The sequence below is a fragment of the Symphalangus syndactylus genome, chromosome 4 (assembly GCF_028878055.3).
Source record: "Symphalangus syndactylus isolate Jambi chromosome 4, NHGRI_mSymSyn1-v2.1_pri, whole genome shotgun sequence".
Classification (NCBI taxonomy): Eukaryota; Metazoa; Chordata; class Mammalia; order Primates; family Hylobatidae; genus Symphalangus; species Symphalangus syndactylus.
This window is the reverse complement of record NC_072426.2, coordinates 113967353-113990012: the sequence shown is the minus strand read 5'-3', so window position 1 is coordinate 113990012 and position 22660 is coordinate 113967353. Positions and strand designations below refer to the sequence as shown.

The window sequence follows — 22660 nt, the reverse complement described above, 5'->3', positions numbered from 1 at the left end:
CCTATAAAGACAGAGCGTCAACAGACACAATTTTTAGAAAGTCTTGGAACAAAGAAAACTAAACAGCATCTTATACAGGGACATCCATAAGTGTGATAAAATTACATTTTAAAAAGTAAAAGAACAGGCCAGGCGCGATGGCTCATGCCTGTAATCCCAGCACTTTGGGAGGCCAAGGTGGGCAGATCACGAGGTCAGGAGATCGAGACAATCCTGGCTAACACAGTGAAACCCCATCTCTACTAAAAATACAAAAAATTAGCTGGGCGTGGTGGCGGGCGCCTGTAGTCCCAGCTACTGGGGAGGCTGAGGCAGGAGAATGGTGTGAACCCAGGAGGCAGAGCTTGCAGTAAGCCGAGATCGCGCTACTGCACTCCAGCCTGGGCAACAGAGTGAGACTCCATCTCAGAAAAAAAAAATAAAATAATTAAAGGAACAATAAACAGATACAGTTTGGAGAGTACTGTAGTATCATCATGAGATGGGGTGGGAGAGGAATCAGAGGTGGAAGCAGAGGCATCAGGTAACTTTCAGTTATTAGCTTGAGTGATGAGCTATTAATTTTACATTATGTTGCAGAACTTACCTATGTATTACATGTCTTCTTTTCCATATATAACTTTTTAATCAATTAAAAGAATTTGTATAGTGGGAATAAAGAAGCAAGAAAATGGAAATGATAGACTTACAGTACCCAATTCACTTAAAGATGTAAAAACAATAAGAATGTATTTTTGAAAAAGTTCAACTTGGTATATAAATACAAATGACTTTTTATTTTTCCAGTAACTCCTCATGTGTGTTCTATTGAGCCCCCTTCTCTGCTTAGATGTTTAGAGAGACAATGAAGACTTATTCTGTGTCTTTTTTGGTCACTTTTGATTATTCAGTCTCATTCCTGTTTTTAAAGACCCTGTTTCACTATTTTTAAAACTTTAATCTCCTAGTCAACTTGAAACTTTCCTTTTCTTTCCCTGCTGGACAGGCAAGACTTGTGGTTCAAGGAAAATGGAATGGCAGATGAGAAAATGGCAAAACTTCCACAAACACTAGTGGCTTGAAACAATCACTTTTTTTTTTTTTTTTTTTTTGAGACAGAGTCTTGCTCTGTCATCCAGGCTAGAAGGCAGTGGCACAATCTCGGCTCACTGTAACCTCTGCCTGCCGGGTTCAAGCAATTCTCCTGCCTCAGCCTCCTGAGTAGCTGGGACTACAGGTGCGTGCCGCCACTCCCGGCTAATGTTTGTATTTTTCGTAGAGACAGGTTTTACCATGTTGGCCAGGCTGGTCTCAATCTCCTGATCTCGAACAATCACTTTTTTAAAATTCTTGATTTAGTAATCAGAAATTCATGAAGGGTTCCACCAGGCAGTTTATCTATAATCTGAGGTGGTGTCAACTGGGACATTTGGAGCTGAAGGCTCTACTACTAAGAAGTCTTTTTCCCTTGCAGCTCCAGCATCTCCCTCTCCTCTCCCCACACAGTGGTGCATCCTCCAAAGCCTCTCCTCATGGCTGTGTTTGTTTCTCACAACATTGTGGTCTTAGCAAAATTATACATTTTCCCCCCAACAAGGCAACTACCTTTTAAAAGGCAGGAAGTAGAAACTGCCAAGCCAGTTAAAGGCTATACCCCAAACTAGTACTGCATTACTTTTGCTATATATTACTATAGCGAAAGCAGTCATAGGATGAACCCAGATTCAAGGAGGTAGAGAAATTGACTTCTTGATAACTCACTGGGAAGGTCAAAGTGCACAACACCATTTGACCTGGAGGCTATCTTTGGAGAAACAGTCTGCTGCACCCCCCTCCTCCTTTCTTGTGCTTCCCTTGTGGTACTAGGGTGGGAAAGAGCTGGGGGGACAGAGGTTTTCTTCCATGACAGCAGCCTGGTGGTTTCAATTTCTCTAGAAGACACTTGGATGTGGCAGACATCTAATGCTCTTGTAGGGGTAGTTTGTGGCTGCTTCTGAGATATCCATCTCCTGCTTGAACTCTTCCTCCCTACCTCTGCCTTTGCCAGAGCCCCTTGTTGCTGGGAATCTTCTGCCTGGCAGATGACCTTCTTGCAGATGACCTGCAATATTCACTTGAGCCACAGCCGACTCCTATGTCTTTGCCGCTTCAAGCTGCATGCCTTGAACTTCGTATGTTCCCCCTCTTGGCTTAGTAGGATCTCTCCCTTTCTCCTGCCCCTTTTCATCTGGCAGCATGAGAATTTTGGTAGGTCTAGCAGTTCCACAATTTTCAGGGTAAAAATGTTCCTCAGCCCCTGAATTGGTGAGGAGAGAGCTCATTCTAGAGCACCCAACTTTATTTCTTGGGGATCTCTCTTCCCTTGATGGAGGGAAAACACCCTCATCGCCATCCAGTTGGGGGAGTGTTTCACCAATGTGTGTGACCTTGTGGGAATATGCCAACAAAATAGATTGTTATTACTGTCCATGGGGCAGAAGAGGAGCTCTCAGACGCAGCTGTAAGTAAGTAGAATCCAAGGTCCAAATGTGGGTTATTCAAGAGAATAATTGAAATTTCCTGTGGAATTTAAAATACACGTACAACAACAATGTATGCCAGCAATTACAAGAAAAGGTAAGAGAGGGAAATAGAGTTAAATTGTACTAGACTTGTAGAACTATTGAGAAGTGAGAATGTAAGAATTGCTATTCGACTATTAAGTCGAGGATTCATGTTGAAATATCTAGTTGAACCACTAAAATAATAGTAAAATAGCATAACTATATCACTAATTGCATTAAGCGTCCCAAAAAAGAAATTAAAATATTTCCTCATTGGATATATGACAAAACTCAACTTGATGATTACTAAAAGAGACATATTTGAATTTTAAAGACAGAAATTTTGGAAGAAAAGGGATGGAAAAATACCCACAAACCCAAACCAAAATAAAGTTGATGTAGCTGTATTATGTTATCAAGCAAATGGGCTCATGGCCCAATGTATACAGAAGCCAGTAACTTTAACACTGGCTTTTGAGGAAAGAAATTTCTTTTTTTTTGCAAAATCAGCCAGCAAGAAGATCAGACTCAGGCTCAAATCTTTGTCTCTTATTGGGTCTGGGCCAAGTTTTAAGGGATCATAGGACAAGGGAAAAGATTTAGGAACATTGGCTTGGCAGGGTCTAATTGGAGGGCTTCCAGTCTGGCCATTGATGGTAAGGTATGTTGAGGCAAATTTTAGCTCCAGATCTTCTGGGCCAACAGATCCCTCACATCTGAAAGAGTTCCAGTGTTCAGGTTCTGGTCATGTCCCAGGCTTCTTGATTCAGAGGGAGGATTCATTGGTTCTGGGTGTGGTTAGAGGTCAAAGTTTTTGCTATTGCACTTACCCAAGCTATATGAATTGCAGTTTTGGGCTCTGTTACACCTACAAGGTAACTGGACACCTTTCAAAAAGTAGGTCTTGTTTGGGCTGGTCTTGTGATTATACTAATATCAGCAAAGTAGACTCTAAAAGTGCAACATAAATGTTGAATAAACATAGAAAAACCACTAGCAACTGAGAAAATGCAAGTTTAAAACATGAGTTACCAGTTCATGCTATTCTGTTCCTTAAATTAGGAAATTGGACATTTAGTGAGAATATGGAGCTTTGAGAATTCAAACTTCCCTTGGAGGAGTACACATTCAGTCGCTTCTGTTATGAAACATATACCTTTCCTATGTCTTAGGAGTTCCACTACTAGTAGGGTTGAAATTAGTGTACAGGCTTATCAATGGTTTATGGCCAATATCTGTTCTCACTGATTAGTACCTATACCATATATGTTGTTAAATATTTTAAATAACATCTCTACCACCAGATATATCCTAGGGAAGCTCTTGAACATGTTTACTGGGAGACACGTACCAGAATATTCTTGGTAGCGTTTCTTATAATTGTTACCAACAATAGAAGAGACAAACATGTTGTGGTATATTCAGTACACTGGAACATTTTACATCAGTAAAAAAGAATAAGCTACAGCTTGATTCATCAATATAAATAAATCTCAAAAGCATAAATTGAGCTAAAGAAGCAAGTACAGAATTTTATTAATGTACAAAACCAAGTGTAAGTCAGCTTGCAAACATAGTAAAACTATAAAGGAAAGCAATAAATGATTAATACAAAATTCAGGATTCTGCTTATCTGGGGGTAGGGAGGAAGGGGAATTGGATCTGGGAAGGAAACAAGTAGAATATCTAAGGCTAAGGTAGTTCGTGATGGGTTCATGGATGTTCATTTTTATTATTATCCTGTAAGCTGTCTTATATACTCTTCGTAATGTCTAATATATTTCACAATAAAACCTAATGCATAGAGGGGCCACTCACAGGGAATTTAAAGGGCTTAGTACATTGTTTGAGTTGATTATTGCAAAGTGTACATGGGGGGAGTAATCTGAAATGTACTTTATGTTTTTAGTTTCATCTTCTAGTAATTGCCTTTGATATTCTTTATTTGGGGCCACATTGGGTACAAGTAAACTAATAATAAATTTAAAGTGACCTGCCAATGCTTTAACATTATACCTTTTGCCCTTCTATTTACCCCCTGAGTGACTTACATACGTTCCCCAAGATAAACTGTAGTAGGCCATTCTTGCATTGCTATAAAGAAATATCCGAGACTGGGTAATTTATAAAGAAGAGAGGTTTAATTGGATCCCGGGTCTGCATTTCCTACAAACATGGTGCCAACATATGCTCGGCTTCTAGGAAGGAGCTTTTACTCATAGCAGAAGGCTAGGCTGGAGCAGACAGGCATGTCACATGGCAAAAGCAGGAGTGAGAGAGAGTGGCAGGGAGGTGCCACACACTTAACCAGATCCCAAGAGAACTCACTATCATGAGGATAGCACCAAGCCATGAGGGATCATCTTCCCCCATGACCCAAATACCTCCCACATTGGGGATTACGATTCTACATGAGATTTGGTGGGGACATATATTCAAACTATATCACATACCATACCATTTCACACTCTATGCACTTATGGTGGTGTTTTCTGAGGCTGGAATGCGCTTCCCTTCTTTCTGCTGTAGGCAAGCTTCTGTACATACAAGTTCTCAAGTCTTCCTTCTTCTCTGAAACATTCTCCACCTCCCCTACTCCTCAGTTCTCCTTAAGAATTAATCATTCCTGCCTTCCTGTGCCTGTGGCACTTTGAGGATAATTCCATTTTAACAATATATTATAATTAGTAAAGTTTAAATATATGCACCATTCCCACATTCCTTGCAGTCTGATTGTCAGGAGCCAGATTTTATTCATATCAATTTAATTTAGAGCAGGAACCAGATTTTATTCATGTTTATTTACCTACCACATACAGAGCACATGGCAAGTATTTAATGGAAGAATAGAAATCTCAGCATGCTTCTTGCTACTGGAGGTGTTTAGTGAATGAAGTGAGGTCAAGTCACGTTCATGGCCATGTTGTATAGGACGTGGTAGACCAGGGCAAGTAAGCACTCAGGGAACTATTTATAATCTTTGAGCAGTGTTTCCAGAAGATTAATCAGGGATTGGAGGTGAGAGACCAATTAAGAGGCAATTATAATAGTGCAGCTAAAGGCAATAAAGCTTGAAGTATGGTAGTATCAATGATGATAAAGAGAAAACCATGAAAGTGGTCTGTCACAGTCCTTCTCAAATTTTAATGTGCGTAGCAGTCAACTGGGAATCTTATTAAAATGCACAATCTGATTGTCTGCATCTCAGGTCTGGGGTGAGGCCTGAGATACTGTAGTTCTAACAAGCTCGTAGCCGATGCCGGAGACATGCCATCCAGTGTGGTAGTCAGGTGGCTTTGAAGCACTTGAAATGCAGCTAGTGAGTGCAACTGAGAAACTGCATTTTTTATTTTATTTTAACTAGTTTGAGTCTACATTTAATAACTGAAATTGTGCAAAATATTTCTCCATTAAGCAAAACTACTGTTTTGGTAGGATTACATTTCACTGTAATTATTAAAATTTAGCATCTGAATTGAGATGCACTGTGAGTGTAAAATACATTCAGGATTTAGAATATTTAGTACAAAAATGTAAAATAGCCCATTGTTTACTTTTATGTTGAAACATTTTGGATATATTGTATTAAATAAAATATATTGTTTAAAATTACTTTCACTTGTTTCATTTGTTTCTTTTCACTTTTTAAAATGTGACTACTAGAAAATTTTAAATTACAGATGTGGCTTGCATTTTATTTCTACTGGAACACAATGCCTTGGAGCCTTGCTGTGAGAGGCACAAATCAGTGGCACTTAGGATCTAGCCTGGAACCTATTTTTAATGTGCAGAAGTCACATTCACCCATTGCACACTTGAACTGGTGTTTGTTTTCACAATTTCACTATAGAGATGCCCAGTTGACTCAAAGCATCTAATTATTGTTTATTTCAAACCTTTGCAAAATAGTGTTATAACATTTCATCCTCACTAAATACCTGGGTAAATATGCAAGTAATTTCAATATTTTAAATAGAATATTGATGAATGAATTACCAGGGAAAAATGTACAAGAAGCAGATCTAAGATTAGAGATTATGTCCTTTAACATTTCTTTATGATTGTTGCTGTAAATACTGCTTCCTCTAGAGAAAACTCTTTCTTTTCATGTTTATCAAATTGATCCCTAGGGACTGACCTACAATGTAGAAACCCACATAGGTTGCATCACCCATGATATATTAACTCAGAACACACAATCCATTTTGCAAAGAGAACATTACCTGGGAAACCCTAATATCATGGCCTTAAACTACATCTCCCTCTAAGGTTTGTAAGCATCTTCAAATAGTATCTACAATATGAATATTTAAGGCTTATCTGGATAGGTGCAGTTCTTTTGATTAAAGCATGATTCAGTTTAAGAATCACTAAAATTTGTTCTTATACTGACAAGTCCATTCATTTCATTAATTTATTCATTGAGCATATATTTGTATAAGAGCTATATGCAAATCACTGTTTCAGATAGTTGGAATTTAGTGGTAAGAAGTTCTTGCTGCTCTCATTCTAGAAATCTCTGGAGTGAAACATGAAAGCAGTCAATACATAATATGAAGTCAGGTGGTGATAAGTTATTTGAACAGTGAGAACACATGGACACAGAGAGGGGAACATCACACACCGGGGCCTGTTTGGGGGTAGGTGGCTAGGGGAGGGTTAGCATTAGGAGAAATACCTAATGTAGATGACGGGTTGATGTGTGCAGCAGATGTATACCTATGTAACAAACCTGCACATTCTGCACATGTACCCCAGAACTTAAAGTATAATTTAAAAAATAATAAGGGAAAGACAGGGGTGTGCTATCTTACAAAGGATGGCAGGGTAGTCTTCCCTGAGGTGGTAATGTCTTAGCAGAAAACTGAATGAAATTAGGGACCTCCTGCCACAACAGGATATGTGATAAAACAATGAAAGGATATGGGGGAAGAGCATTCAGTGCTGAGAACATTGCAAAAGCCAAAGCCCTAAGGTGGGAGAGTGTTTGGCTCGTGTGAGGAACAGCAAAGAGGCCAATGTGGGTGATGCTGGGCTCCCTCAGAGTGAGGCAGGAAGAGTAGGAAATGAGACCAGGGAGGAACTCAAGGACTGATCACACAGGGCTTTGTGGGTCATGGTAAGGACTTTGGTTATTTTTCTAAGTGTGATGAGAAATATTTTGGAGGGTTTTGAGCAGGGGAGAGGAATTATCCAATTTTTGCCACAGGCTATCCACTCGTCTGCTCTTGTTCAGACAAAACAGACAAGTTAAAAAATATTAAATGTTTCAATCCAAATGTATCATCATTGCTTTTTTTTTTTTTTTTTTTTTTTGAGACAGGGTCTTGCTCTGTTGCTCAGGCTGGAGTGCAGCAGTGCAATCATGGCTCCACTGTGGCCTTGATCTCCTGAGCTCAAGCAATCCTCTCACCTTGACCTCCCAAAGTGCTGGGTTTACAGGTGTGAGCCATAACATCCATCCAACATACCGACTTTATTTCCTTTGAATACATAACCAACAGTGGGATTGCTGCATTATGCAGTTCTATTTTTAATTTTTAAGGAGCCTCCATACTGTGTTCCATAATGGCTACACTAATTTATATTCCTGCCAACAGTGTGCAAGAGTTTCTTTCTTTCCATATTCTCACCTTTTGTCTCTGATAATAGCCATTCTAAGAGGTGTGAGGTGGTACCTTGTTTTAATTTGCATTTTGCTGATGATTAGTGGTGTGAAGCACTTTTTTTTATACTTGGCCCTATGCATGTCTTGTTTTGACAAATATCTATTCGAATCTTTTGCCGATTTTTTACTTTTTTTTGCTATTGTTTGAGTTTCTTATATATTTTAGATACTAACCTCTTATCAGATGTATGGTTTGCAAATATTTTCTCCCACTGGACAAATTTCAACCCATAGATTGTCTCTTGGGTTGAAATATTTTCAAACCATGTTCTCTTCACTCTGTTAATTGTTTACTTTGCTGTGCATAAGCGTGTTTAACTTGATGTAATCCCATTCGTTTATTTCGTCTTTTGTTATCTGTGATTTTGGAGTCATATGTGAAAAATCATTGCTCAGACCAGGTCAATAAGCTTTCTCCTAATGTTTTCTTCTAGTAATCTTTACAGTTTCAGGTCTTACACTTAAGTCTTTCATCCATTTTTAGTTGATTTTGTATGTGAGTTGAAATAAAGACCTAATTTCATTCTTCTGTATGTGGATATCTAGTTTTCCCAACACCTTTTTATTGAAGACAGTGTTCTTTCCCTATTGTGTGTTCTTGGCAACTTTGTCAAAGATCAAGTTACTGTAAATGCGTGAATTTCTGGGTTCCCTATTTTGTTCCATTGGTCTATGTGTCTGTTATTATGCCAGTACCATGCTGTTTTGATTACCATAGCTTTGCAATATATTTTGAAGTCAGGTAGTGTGATGTCTCCAGCTTTGTTCTTTCATTCAAGATTGTTTTGGCTTTTTGGGGTCTTTTGTGGTTTCACATTAATTGCAGGGTTTCTTTTTCTGTTTCTGTGAAAAATGTAATTGGAATTTTTTAAAGGATTGCATTGAATCTGTAGATTGCTTTGTGTAGTATAGATATTTTAACAATATTCTTCTAATCCATGAACATGTGCTATCTTTCCATTTATTTGTGTCTTAAGTTTCTTTCACCCAGATTATATAGTTTTCAGTGCACCGTTCTTTCACCTCCTTCGTTAAATTTATTCCTAAATATTTTATTGTTGCCATTGTAAATGGGGTGGTTTGACTGATTTCTTTCCTGGATAGTTTGTTGTTAGTGGATAGAAACTTTACTGTTGATTTTGTATCCTGAAACTTTAGTTTATGTGCATCATCATTACATCTTTACAACAGCTCTGAGGCAGGGATTTTTTTGTATGCATTTACACCAGAAGGAGCAGAGGCAAACAAAAATTAAGCAATTTTCCCCAGATAACACAAATATTAAGTGTATTATACGTGATTTGACATCAGAGCCATCAGAACTCTTAAAAGAATATTTTGTAATTTATTTAGCAAATGTCCTACTGTTGGGCACTTTGGTCATTTCCAATTTTTAAAAATAATGCTAAATACTACAGCCTATGTTAAATATCCTTAGTCCAAATCTGTGCACATACTCCTCATAATTTTCTTCAGATAATTTCTTAGATGTATTTCTGGGGGTTAATGGGATTACACTCTAATACAAATCTGATACACGCACACCATGGAAAATTTGTAAAACAGGAGCACAGAGTAATAAAGGAAAAAATCATTTATAATCCCGCCTTTCTCATGTCACTATATTTAACATTTTGTTCTTTCTTTCCGGTCTTTTATATTTGTACCTATGCACATATTTACATATGTAGTATATACTATATGTATATAGTACTGTATATATACACATATAATACATATATAGTACTATATATAACTATATTGAAACTTATATTTTACATTCTTACCTATTATAGAAAATTGTGTGACACCATTGCTACATGTACAAATATATACATATGTTTTCATTGCAGATAATTGATTAATTAATTGTAGAAACCATATTTTGGAGTTTAAAGAAAATATGCTACACTTAAGAAACAAAACTGAAAAAAATAGCCAAGAGATGATGAAAGTTTTGAATCGAATGAAGTATGAAATTACAAAGAGAAAAAATTTGTCAGGAAACTTAGGTTTGTGTTGATTTAGTTTTTGTATATTGTGGTTTGTTTGTTTTGTTTTGTTTTTGGAAATGTAGACTCAATGTCTTATGATTTTAGGGCATCTTCTCTCTATAAACTTAACTATATCAGTACTGGTTCTTTTACTGTGAGACATGCAAAAATCAGGTAACAGATATCACTGACCTACTTCCTCTCATCTTGACCTGGAAAGTAGTCTTCCTGTGCTTTCTGGCTCTGTGAATTGCAGCACCATCCATGATCCATTCAATAGATGCAACCAGAAACCTGAGGATCACCTCTGACCCCTCCCTCTGCCTCTTGCATACTTCCGTGTCAGTAATAAGCAATCCTGGTTGATTCACCACTCTATATATCTCAAAACTTTGTCCACATTTTCTATCAGCATTTCTGCTACATTAGTCAGGCAACCTTCCTGCTTCACCTGAGTGACTAGTAACATACAGCTAATTTTTCTCATATAAACTTTCAGTGGCTTTCCATTTCTCCAGGACAAAAAGTCCTGCCTTGTGCATCCCCTTTGTACTCCAATCCTCCCCCTACTCTTAATCCCTGGCAACCACTGATCAGATCTCTGTTCTTATTGCTTTGCCTTTTCCAGAAGCCATGCAAATACAATCAAACAATGTGTAACCCTTTGAAACTTGCTCCTATGGCTTAGCATAGATTTACCCAAATTGTTGTGTCACCAATTGTTCTGTTTATAGTGCTGAGTAGCATTTCATTGTATCGATGTTCAATGGACATATTGTTTATCCTCTCACCAATTGAAAGGCATTTGGGTTGTTTTCAGGTTTGGGCAATTACAAATAGATGTTACTATAAGCATTCATGTACATGTGTTTGGTATGAAGAGAAGTTTTAATTTTTTTAGAATTCATATGTAGAAGTAGGATTGACAGGGCATAGGTAAGTATACGTTTAACATTATAAGAAACTGCCATACTGTTTTCCAGAGTGGCTGTACCATTTTTCACTCTCTCCAGCAATGTATGAGAGTTTAGTCACTCCAGTTTATTATAGCCATTTTTTTTTTAAACAGGCTCCTGCTCTGTTGCCCAAGCTAGAGGGCAATGGTGCAATCTGGCTCACTGCAGCCTCCACCTCCTGGGCCCCAGCAATCCTCCTATCTCAGTGTCCCAAGTAGCTGGGACTACAGTCATGTGCTACCACACCTGGCTAATTTTATTTTTTGTAGAGATGGGGTCTCTCTATGTTGCCCAGGCTGATCTTGGACTCCTGGCCTCAAGCAAGCCTCGCACCTCAGCCTTCCAAAGTGCTGGAATTACGGGACCATGCCTGTCCTATTATAGCCATTCTAATGTCATGATATCTCATAGCTTTATATTGTATTTCCCAGAAACTAATGATGTTGAACATTTTTACTATTTGCCATCCAGATATCTTCTTTGGTGAAATGTCTGTTCAAACGGGGAATGCAATGGCACAATCATGGCTCACTGCAGCCTCCACTTCCTGAGCTCAAGGGATCCTCCCACCTCAGCTTCCTGAGCAGCTGGGACTCCAGGCACACGCCACTATGCCCCACTGCGTGTGTGTGTGTGTGTGTGTGTGTGTGTGTGTGTGTGTATTTAGAGATGAGGGTCTTGCTATGTTGCTCATGCTGTTCTCAAACTCCTGTTTTGCCAGTTTCTTTAATTGGGTGATTTTATTTTCTCGTTGAGTTTTGATAGAGTTCTACACATTATCCTGGATACATATCAGATGGATATGTGATTTGGAAATACTTTCTTCCAGTTGGTGACACTCTTTCATTCTCTTTCTGATGCTTTCAGGGGGGCAAGCATTTTTAATTTTTGATGAAGTCTAATTTATGAATTTTTCTTTTATGTATTGTTTTGTTTTTTGTATTTTTATATTGTATCTAAGATCTCTTTACCTATCTCAGGGTCATGAAGGTTTTCTTTTTTGTTTTTAAAAAAATTCATAGGTTTATGTTTTACATTTATGTCTATGAACATTTTTAGCTAATTTTTATAAACAGCATGAAAAACAAGTCAGTGTTCAGTTTTTTCCACGTAGATGTCCAAGTGTTCAAACACCTTTATCAACTGTCTTTTCTGCATTCAATTACCTTTGCAACTTTGTCATAAGTCAGTCAACCATATTTTTGTGAACCTAATTCTGTATTCTATGATCTGTTCCATTGTTTATATATCTATTTTTTATATAATATCACACTGTTTTGACTACATTGCTATGTACTATGAATTAAAATTGGGCAATTTGCGTCCTCTAACATTTTCTTTTTCAAAATTGTAGAGGCAACTTCTAATGAAGGTTACAAATATAGTCATTAAATTTTAGGGGCTACAAAGCAAAGTTATAAAGATACAAATTTAATAAAGCGATATTAATCAAAGTAGCAGAGTAAGCCAATCACAGCATGTTTCAGTTATACTTTTTTCATTTGGAACTGACAGTTCCATTGTCCTCTGTGTATCTTATAATTCTAGGCTTAAATTAAATATTACTTTATAAATAAATATGAATCAATAATAGTTGAGCTATATTTAGCGTTATTATTTTGATAATTTACATTTTAGAGTATTTCTTTTATATATTGAATGCTAAATTAATCTGTGAGTCTATTAACACCCCTTTAAAAAAATTATTCCGGGGGGAGAAAAATCCCTATGATCATATACTCAGAGGCATTATTTTTTTCTTTCAGTTGCACAGAAAGCAGACATATTAAATAAAAATGAAACAGTGTCTAATACATTTGAAGACTTAAAGTTCTTTTTTCCTCATCTAAGGAAAGAAGGTAGAATTTATCCTGATGTAATCATTGGCAAAGGGAAAACTGGTGGTAAGAAAACTTAGAATTGGAAAATTAAATACAGGTATTTTGATCTTTGGGGACATACTTTTAAGTTTTAAGATGTAATCCATTAATATCTTAGATTGATATGCAGACTACCAGCCTATCTGGCATTAATTTGGATTACTAGAAGTCAGTATATTGTCTGGCCGAAAATAATAGTTTCATAAATATTTGGTGACTTGAATTCAAATTTAGCGTAACACAAATGCTTTGAAAATAAGTAATATAAGTCAAATATACATTAAGTATATGCCAAATGTTTGGCAAATCTTTTCTCCTTGTTTTTGGTAAATCTATTCTTACCTGGTTGTTTTCCTATTTCCCAGTCTTTCTGGAGACCAAGGTCAGTAATAGCTTTATACAACAGGTGATATTTGAGGTAAGCCTTGACAAATGAGTTCAGGTTCACCAAGTGTACAAGACAAGAAGCTTTGGAGTTTGAAGCAGGAATATTAAGCTAAGTCTCAGGATACCTGCCTTTCCTATAAACCTCACTCATTCCAGTGAGTGAGTCACTCTAGGCCAGGCCCATCGGCTCCATGTTTTAACATACAGTTTTGTTGGAACATAGTTATGCTTATCCATTTACTTGTTGTCTATGTCTGCTTTTGTGCTCCAATGGCAGAGCTGAGTAGTTGCAACAGAGATGGTATAACCCAACAGCCAAAAATGCTTACTATCTGCCCCTTTATTTAAAAAAAAAAAAGTTTGCTGACCTCTGCTCTAGGAAGTTCCTTGGGAATAAGTAGTGTTGTTTTGTATCATATGCCTCTGATGACATCGTTTATCTATTGCATTCTGTGTTCCACTTACTGAGTTCTATGTTTTCTTACATTATCTCATTTAATCTTCACAATCCAATATAATAGGGCCTATTATTGTCATCTCTGTTTTGCACCTGAAAAAACTGAGGCTTAGAGAAATTAAGAAACTTCTGGAGTTCATACTTGTACTCTTTACCTGTATATACATATACATGCATATGTGTTGTGTGAATGTATGAGAAAGTGCATGCTAGACAAAAGCTATAGTCTGTAGGATGAGGAAAAGTTGAAAGATACACGCAAGAAAAACAATGCATAGAAACGATAAGATATTAGACACCAAGAATAAACATAACCTTGCATAAGCATCAGCAAATATAAGTGGAAGCCCATGACACAGAGTGAAAGGAAGGAGAGAGAGACCCAGTGGTGTTTGGGAGGAGCAATAGACCTCCTTGTGCAGGGGGTTGGAGGGTTGAGACAACCCAGTTATCAGAGCTGTGTTAAATCCAGAATAATTTTCTAATTCCCCAACTATTTATTCATCTCCAATCATGATGTATATATTTATCCTTCTTTTGAGGCCCTTTTGGTGGCTTTTCTCAATTACCAGAAGCGATTTAAGGAAGATTCTGTTCCAGGCAACTAAAAAAATCCTAACACATGAAACATATGTAAGAGGATTGAAGCCTGTGGCAAGGCCTACTAGGGAATCCATCATCAGTCTTGTTTATTCTGTATTCTAATAGATCTTGGATAATTTCTGCTCTCTGTAGCCCCTCTATAACTATTTTTTATTGAGCCCCTCATCATTTTGTGCCTGGTTTATGGAAACATATTTGTAATTTCTCTTGTGATTTTAGTATCACCAAAGTCAATCCATTCATCATACTTTCCTCGAAGATATGTTAGTAAAATTCATCACTGATCATACTTGACTCTTGCTTAAAATCCTTCAGTAGACCCTCAGTGCACGTGAGGTGAAGTTAGCCCCTTGGTAGGGTGTATGCAGAAAAGGCTGTATCTTTCAAATCTCAGTCTCTTCCATGCCTCTCCTTTCCAGAAACCATAAGCCACTTGCAGTTGTCACAGATAGGCCAAGTTCTTTGAGAACAGATAGGACAAGCTTCATATATTCTGCATGTGCTAACCAGTGCCTGTAATGAACATACCTCCTCTGACAAACCATAACTGATTTGTAATGTGACTCCCTTATCCAATATGATTTTTCAGCTTAAATGACAATTTCTCTGTGAATTCTTCCACATCTCCCCATTTAATAAGCTTTTACTCTGTTCTGGGCACTTCTTAGGCCCTGGGATATGGGGTGAACAAGACATAGAACCCACCTTCATAGAGACAAATGATAAGGTAATTATAATATAAAGTGACTGGTGCTGTGATAAGGGAAATACCAGGGTGGAGCCAAAATCCTATGCTGTGCTTTCTGGAAGAAGTGTCATATGAGTGACATGAAGGGTAAAAGAATTGGAATAGACTAAGTAGGGAAGTGGTAGGTGGTGGACAGCAGAAAGTAGAGGGTGGTCATCCAGATAGAGAAAAAGAAATGTGCAAAAGTCAGATGGCAAGAAGGCTTAGAAAGGATGTGTGTCTTGCATGCACAATTGGGGCTGGAGGATATTGGTAGCAAGACCATGGACACAGGCCAAATAATAAAGGGGCTTGCCCCTTTATTATTTATTCAATTTCAACTTATTATCATTACCATGTATCAGTCTTTATGTTAGTGCTGGATTTATAATATAAGCACACATGAAGGTGTCTCTGCTGTCACCAAGCTGACATTCTAGATAGGAATGGATACATATGTGGCACACATATGTGATACAGTGTGGTGATTCCTCATGGATACATGGCACATGGATACATATGTAACAAACCTGCACATTGTGCACATGTACCCTAAAACCACATCACAAAAGGAGTGATGAGTACTATGAAAGATAAGGCAAGAATGCATAGCTGGTGAAAGGATTAAGCGTCAATTTGTGATCAAAATGACTAATATTTAGTTGAATCCTGAGAAATAAGTAGAATTATCAAAGGAAAATAGAGGAAGAAGAGTATTCTAGGCAAAAAGAATGGCGTGTGCAAAGGCTTCGAGGTAAGAGTGGTATTTGGTCAATTCGAAAAGTGTGGGTAGTTGAAAAAAAGGGATAGATCAGGACCAGGTCACTAAGGGCCTTTTAAATATTTGTAAATGCATTGTAAGGCATAGGAAGCCATTCCAGGAATTGCCTTTATACTGTGTCTTACAGCTTGAAACTTGATTCCTGCCTCAATCTATCCATAAAAATCAATTCCAGGTGGATTGCAGCTCTAAATATGAAAGGCAAACAATAAACCATTAGAAAATCACTCAGAAGAATGTCTTTATGACCTGAAGATAAGTAAAGATTTCTCAACAAGACCCAGAAAACCCAAACAATAAAGAAAATGGATGACAAATTGCACTACATTAAAATTAAGAATTTCTCTTCATCAAGGGGCAAAACATTGAAAAGGGAACCAAGAGTGGGAGATAATATTTAATAACACACACAACTGACAAGGGGTTCGTATTCAGAATATATAAAGAGTATCAATACAATCAATAAGAAAAATGCAGACAACTCATTAGAGAAATGGGCAAGGGCTTAAACAAGGATTTTACAAAAGAGAATAGCCAAAGCCAATAAGTGGCCGGGCACAGTGGCACATGCCTGTAATCCCAGCACTTTGGGAGGCTGAGGTGGGCAGATCACTTGAGGTCAGGAGTTCGAGACCAGCCTGGCCAACATGGTGAAAACCTGTCTGTACTAAAACTACAAAAGTTAGCCGGGCATGGCGGTGCATGCCTGTAATCCCAGCTACTCGGGAGACTGAGGCAGGAGAATAGCTTGAACTCAGGAGGTGGAGCTTGCAGTGAGCTGAGATTGCGCCATTGCACTCCAGCCTTGGCAACAGAGTGAGACTCCATCTCAAAAAAAAAAAAAAAGCCAATAAACATGTGAAGATATGTTCAAACTCAATAGCAATCAGGGAAACACTGATTCCTGCTGTTCCTTCCAGAGTTCCATAGTTTTTCTTAAGTAAATACTTCTCAGTTTATCAGGGCCCTGAAATGACTGTTTTGACCTTTTTTTTTTTTTTTTTTTTTTTTTTTTTTCAGTTTTATTACTGCTTTCTAGAAAGAGGATTTTCTGAGTTTCTCACTTAGCCATTCTGGAAGTCCTTATCCCTATCTTAAAGAGGCAGTCATAAGGCTGGGGATGTTGTGTATCTTGCCTAAGCCCATATGGCCAGGTACCAGTATAGTTACGATTGGTAGCCTGAATCTTAGCTGCACCCGTACAGCCAAGATGTGTACATCTTGGAGCCCTAATGCTCCAGCTATTCTTGGCCAACAAAAGTTACTTAGAGATGTGGATTCATTCCATCAAATCATTTAGAAATTACTTCATACATTCTTTCACAGATGAAAATATTTCATAGTAATTTTTTCCTGTTTTGGGTTCCAGTGTCTTGTTAGAAAAAGAAGAGAGAATCGACCAATATGTGACATTTTATACTCAGTTAGATGAAGCTATAGTAAGTGGAAAGTGGTTAGTTTTATTTTCACTACACCAAAATCTTTTAACATGAGAACATCTTGGAGTCTATTTAGTGCTTTTACTAACAATCCACTGCAAATTTCCTCAAAAAGAAAATGGAACACTTTTACACTGTTGGTGGGACTGTAAACTAGTTCAACCATTGTGGAAGTCAGTGTGGCGATTCCTCAGGGATCTAGAACTAGAAATACCATTTGACCCAGCCATCCCATTACTGGGTATATACCCAAAGGACTATAAATCATGCTGCTATAAAGACACATGCACACGTATGTTTATTGTGGCACTATTCACAATAGCAAAGAGTTGGAACCAACCCAAATGTCCAACAACGATAGACTGGATTAAGAAAACGTGGCACATATACACCATGGAATACCATGCAGCCATAAAAAATGATGAGTTCATGTCCTTTGTAGGGACATGGATGAAACTGGAAACCATCATTCTCAGTAAACTATTGCAAGGACAAAAAACCAAACACCGCATGTTCTCATTCATAGGTGGGAACTGAACTATGAGAACTCATGGACACAGGAAGGGGAACATCACACTCCGGGGACTGTTGTGGGGTGGGGGGAGGGGGGAGGGACAGCATTAGGAGATATACCTAATGCTAAATGATGAGTTAATGGGTGCAGCAAAACAACATGGCACATGGATACATATGTAACAAACCTGCACATTGTGCACATGTACCCTAAAACCTAAAGTATAATAATAAAAAAAAAGAAATATGTGATAAAAATTAACATAGTTCGGATTATTTTTGTAATACAGTTTCAAACACTCATTTTATTACCATAAGACTAACCCAAGCATAGGAATAAGCATAGAATAAATGCTAAACTATGTTTTTCTCTGTGGTATGGAATGATGATTTCATACTCCTATGTCCGCAGTTTCTTTTGCTCTGGGTATTTCCACTGTTAACAGAGGAAATTATAGTTACCTGAAACAGACACTGACCTCTGTTGTCTCCAGGATGATGCTCTCCCAAGAGAAGGATTCTGTAGTGATTGTCTTGGTCGCAGATGTACATATACAAAATAAGGAGCTCTCCTTACTCTCACCCTATGGTCTCCAAATTCCCTTCCTCAGTGGTAATAATCATTGTACCATGTTGAAAACTGTTTTCTTAATTTTAAAAAGCAACCCATAGATGCCTTTTTTGGATACCAGACAACATACTTAATACTTCTTCGATACTGCTGAGAAGGAATTAAATATGTAAATCTAAAAGGACAACATAATGGCTTCATGTGGGAAATACAAGATTGCTAAATTTGAATTGCATTTAATATAGAATCCCTGAATCCCTGCCTACTATATGGCTCAGAAGTTATATTTACAAACAAAATTAAAATTATTAAAATCGATGCTAGTAATAAAATGTGCCCAGTCCAATAAGAGGTTGGTATATGAATCAAGAGACAATTTGTATTAAGCAACAACACCTATGATTGAGAGACTTTCTTATGCTTGAGAGATTGTAGATGATTTTTATACACATTTATAACCTGCATTACATCCCTGTGAGGTAGCTATTACTGTCCTGATTTTAGGGATAATGGACCTAGATCTTACAGAAGGTTAGTAACTTGCCAAGTAATTAATGGACCAGATTCAAGCCTAGGTCTCTCTAATGACCCCAAGGATTTCCACTTTGTTCCTAATACCATTTAAAACTATAAAGTACTGTGTGAATATTAGCACCATAAGACTTTTTGGAGAGAAATTTGGCAACGTGTGTTAAATTTAAATGTATATATATTTTGTCTCAGAAATTCAAATTCTGGGAACTTATCCTAAGGAAATAATCAGGCAAGTGTATAAAAACAGTAAAAATGGTGGGGCATGGTGGTTCACGCCTGTAATTCCAGCACTTTAGGGTGCTGAGGCAGGAAGATCACTTGAGCTCAGGAGTCTGAAATCAGCCTGGGCAACATAGCGAGACCTCCATCTCTACTAAAAAAATTAATAGCTGGAAATGATGGTGTGCACCTGTAGTCCCAGCTACTTGGGAGGTTGCAGCAGGAGGATCATTTGAGCCCAGGAGATAGAGCCTGTAATGAGCCATGATTGCACCACTGCACTCCAGCCTGGGCTACAGAGCAAGGCCGTGTCTCAAAAAACAAACAAATGAACAAACAAACAAAAACCAGTAAAAATATGGCAGTATAGTATGGAAGTTGAGAACAGACTCTGGATTTAGATGACCGAGGTTAAAATGCCAGCTTCTCTACTTCCCAACCAGTGAACTTGAGCAATTTACTTAGTTTATCTATGCCTCATTTTCTTTTATCTCTAAAATTGTGATAATCATATTGCCTATGCCATAAGGTTGTTGGGAGATGAAATTAGCTAATATATTTAAAGTACTTAGAATGATGTGTGGCACATAGTAAGTGCTCAATAAATAATTATTTCAAGGATTTTCAGTGCACTGTTGGGTTATGAAAGAATAATATTGGAAACAACCAAAATGGCTACCCATAAGAGGCTGATAAAATACCTTGCTATATATCTCCACAATGCAATACTCGGTAGGCATTGAAATAAGAATGAATATCTATACTCACTGATATAAAGTGATGTTCATGTCCTATTGTTAAGTGAAAAAAAGCTGTAAAGCATCATGTTTAACATAACGTTATCATTATGTTAAATAGGAATGAAGGAAGGAAGGAAAAGATGGAGGGAGGGGAAAATATATAGAAACAAATGAAACGTATGAAGAAAAAGAAAACGAGCAAACTTTGGCATGATATAAAGATATCATTAATATAAATAATGGTTATCTCTAAATGCTGGGATTAAGAGGAACCTTTATTATCTTTATTCTTTTTGTTATTGCTTGAATTTTCTATAATAAAGATGTCTTTGAATGCAGAAAAACCTCTAAACAAAACAAGCAATAGAAGAACTATTAGAAAAATAGAAATGAAAGGTTAAAATTATTGCATCCCAGTTTAATTTATTAATATTAAAAGAAAGCATGCACATAATCTCCAAAATATTTCATCCTATTGCCTTATTTTATATATTAGAATCTTTACTTCTTTGCTGCTAGCACAACCCATGTCTGTCTAAAATGTTTAGATTTGTAATAAAACATTGGAGGAAGATTTTTAAATGGAATATAAAATGCTTATGATATATGACTTTGACGCCATGTTTAAAATACAATATGTTTCAGTGTGAGACAAATAGCCAGTGATTCAATTTATGGTTAAGAGCCTCCAGTACTATAATAGATTTATCTACATCATGTCTGCTATTTTTAAACAAGAAACCTGAGTACATACATCCAGAGTTGCCTTTCAGAGTACCCAGATTCAACAACAGAACTGTGATTGTTCAAAATATTTTCAAAATTTTGTGTTGGAAATGCTTGTGGGCCCTGAGGCTACATCTTGTAAATGCCACGTTATTTTTTTAAAAATTATCCCAAGAGGGTAAACCATCAAAAGCTTTTTGCAGGAGTCTGTCATCTAATCTAGCACACTGTTCAATGAAGAGCAGGTCCACAAAGTTTATTGTCAGGAAGGCAAATTGGAATCAAGCTGAGTAATACTGTCTGGAGAAATATGATGTAATTTTGAAGTAAGCTTACTGTCATATAATACTCAGGAAATGAAGAGTAGTTTTCAAAAGGAGTAGTGCTTTGAAATAAGCCATTCATAGTTGACCATTTTTAGACCAAAAACATCTTTAGATATATAATATTTTATGTAATCTTATATATCTAAAAGGTATATAATTTTAAGGGTAAATTTTTAAGGGTAAAATTTGTATTGTAATATTTCACATTGTGGCAAAGGGAAAAGAATGAAATATTTCCTGTATTCAAGTCAAATTTTTTAAGAACATGGATATTTTTAAATCTTTTAATAGAAGGTAAAAACACTAAAAATTATTAGTATGCAATAGCATTTCACACACAAATTAGATTAATATGTAGCAAAAAAGTTGTATTAATAGAACTATGAGACATGCTTAGTTTCAGTAAAACATTTTTCTCATTTTTAGAGTAATGAAGATTATTTACATTCTGTTGTTAAAATGATTACAAAAAAGTAAGTACTGTCTGATATATTTTTAAATTAGCCATTCTTTCATTTTTCTATCTTATTTTTTTCTGTCCAATTGTATAATTATTTTCTTAGTGATCATATTCTTTTTAAAGAGTATAGCTGTGCAGAAAGAACCTGTAGTCCTTTCTAAGCTGTGATGAAGTACGGCTTAATGGTTTTCCCCAATTTTGCTGGATATCTACCAATTGGAATTTATGTTTTTCATGTTATACTGTTTATACTGCATGATAACCATTGGTACTGAGAGAAGCCCATTGAGTTATTTTTAAAACATTCCTGTATCCGTTACTGTATGAAGTTACTTCACCACTTCTGCTTATAACCTCCTTCAGCTGTAAGCAGCCGAAGCACGTACAGATTAACCAATATGAAGCTCTTTATCAAGCAAGATGCTGTGGAATGGACCCTGCCTTCCAAATGCTAAGTTCAAATGAGTGATACAACTTGAAAAAGAAACGAAAGGAAAAGAGAGAGAAGGAAGGAAGGAAGGAAGGAAGGAAGGAAGGAAGGAAGGAAGGAAGGAAGGAAGGAAGGAAGGAAGGAAGGAGAGAGAAAGGAGAAAGGAAAGCAAAAGGAGGGCCAGGCATGGTGACTCACACCTGTAAGGCCAGTACTTTGAGAGGCCAAGGTGGGTGGATTGCTTGAGCCCAGGAGCTCGAGATCAGCCTGGGCAACATGGCCAAACCCCGTCTCTATTGAAAAAATAGCCCCCAAAATTAAGCCAAGCCTGGTGGTGTGCACCTGTAGTCCCAGCTACTAGGGAGGCTGAGGTGGAAGGATTGCCAGTGCCTGGGAGGTGGAGGCTTCAGTGAGCCAAGATCATGCCACTGCACTCCTGCCTGAGTGATAGAGTGAGACCCTGTCTCAAAAAAAATAAAAATAAAAATAAAAAAATTATAAAGAAAGGAAGGAAGAGACTAGCATTGTCCTAGTGGTAATGGGGAATAAATATGACAACATGTAGAGGAAGAAGTATTTAATTTAACTCTACCTGCAAATATCAAGAAGGACTTTCCTGAGAAGGTAATAATTGAGCAGAGTCTGAAGGAATAAGTAGGGATTCTTCAGGCAGACGGGGAAAATGTCATGCCTGATAAATAGAATTGCTGAGGAAGGCAGAGAGACC

General features: G+C 37.2%; 1 protein-coding gene across 1 annotated transcript in view; it reads left to right on the top strand.

Moving 5' to 3' along the window:
- MGAT4D (MGAT4 family member D) overlaps positions 1–22660 on the top strand; it is a 55721-nt gene that overhangs the window by 23123 nt on the left and 9938 nt on the right. The window contains 4 exon segments of the mRNA XM_055273904.1: positions 10056–10202; positions 12907–13044; positions 18340–18473; positions 21470–21516. Of these exon segments, the coding sequence (XP_055129879.1) occupies positions 10056–10202; positions 12907–13044; positions 18340–18473; positions 21470–21516 (466 nt within the window).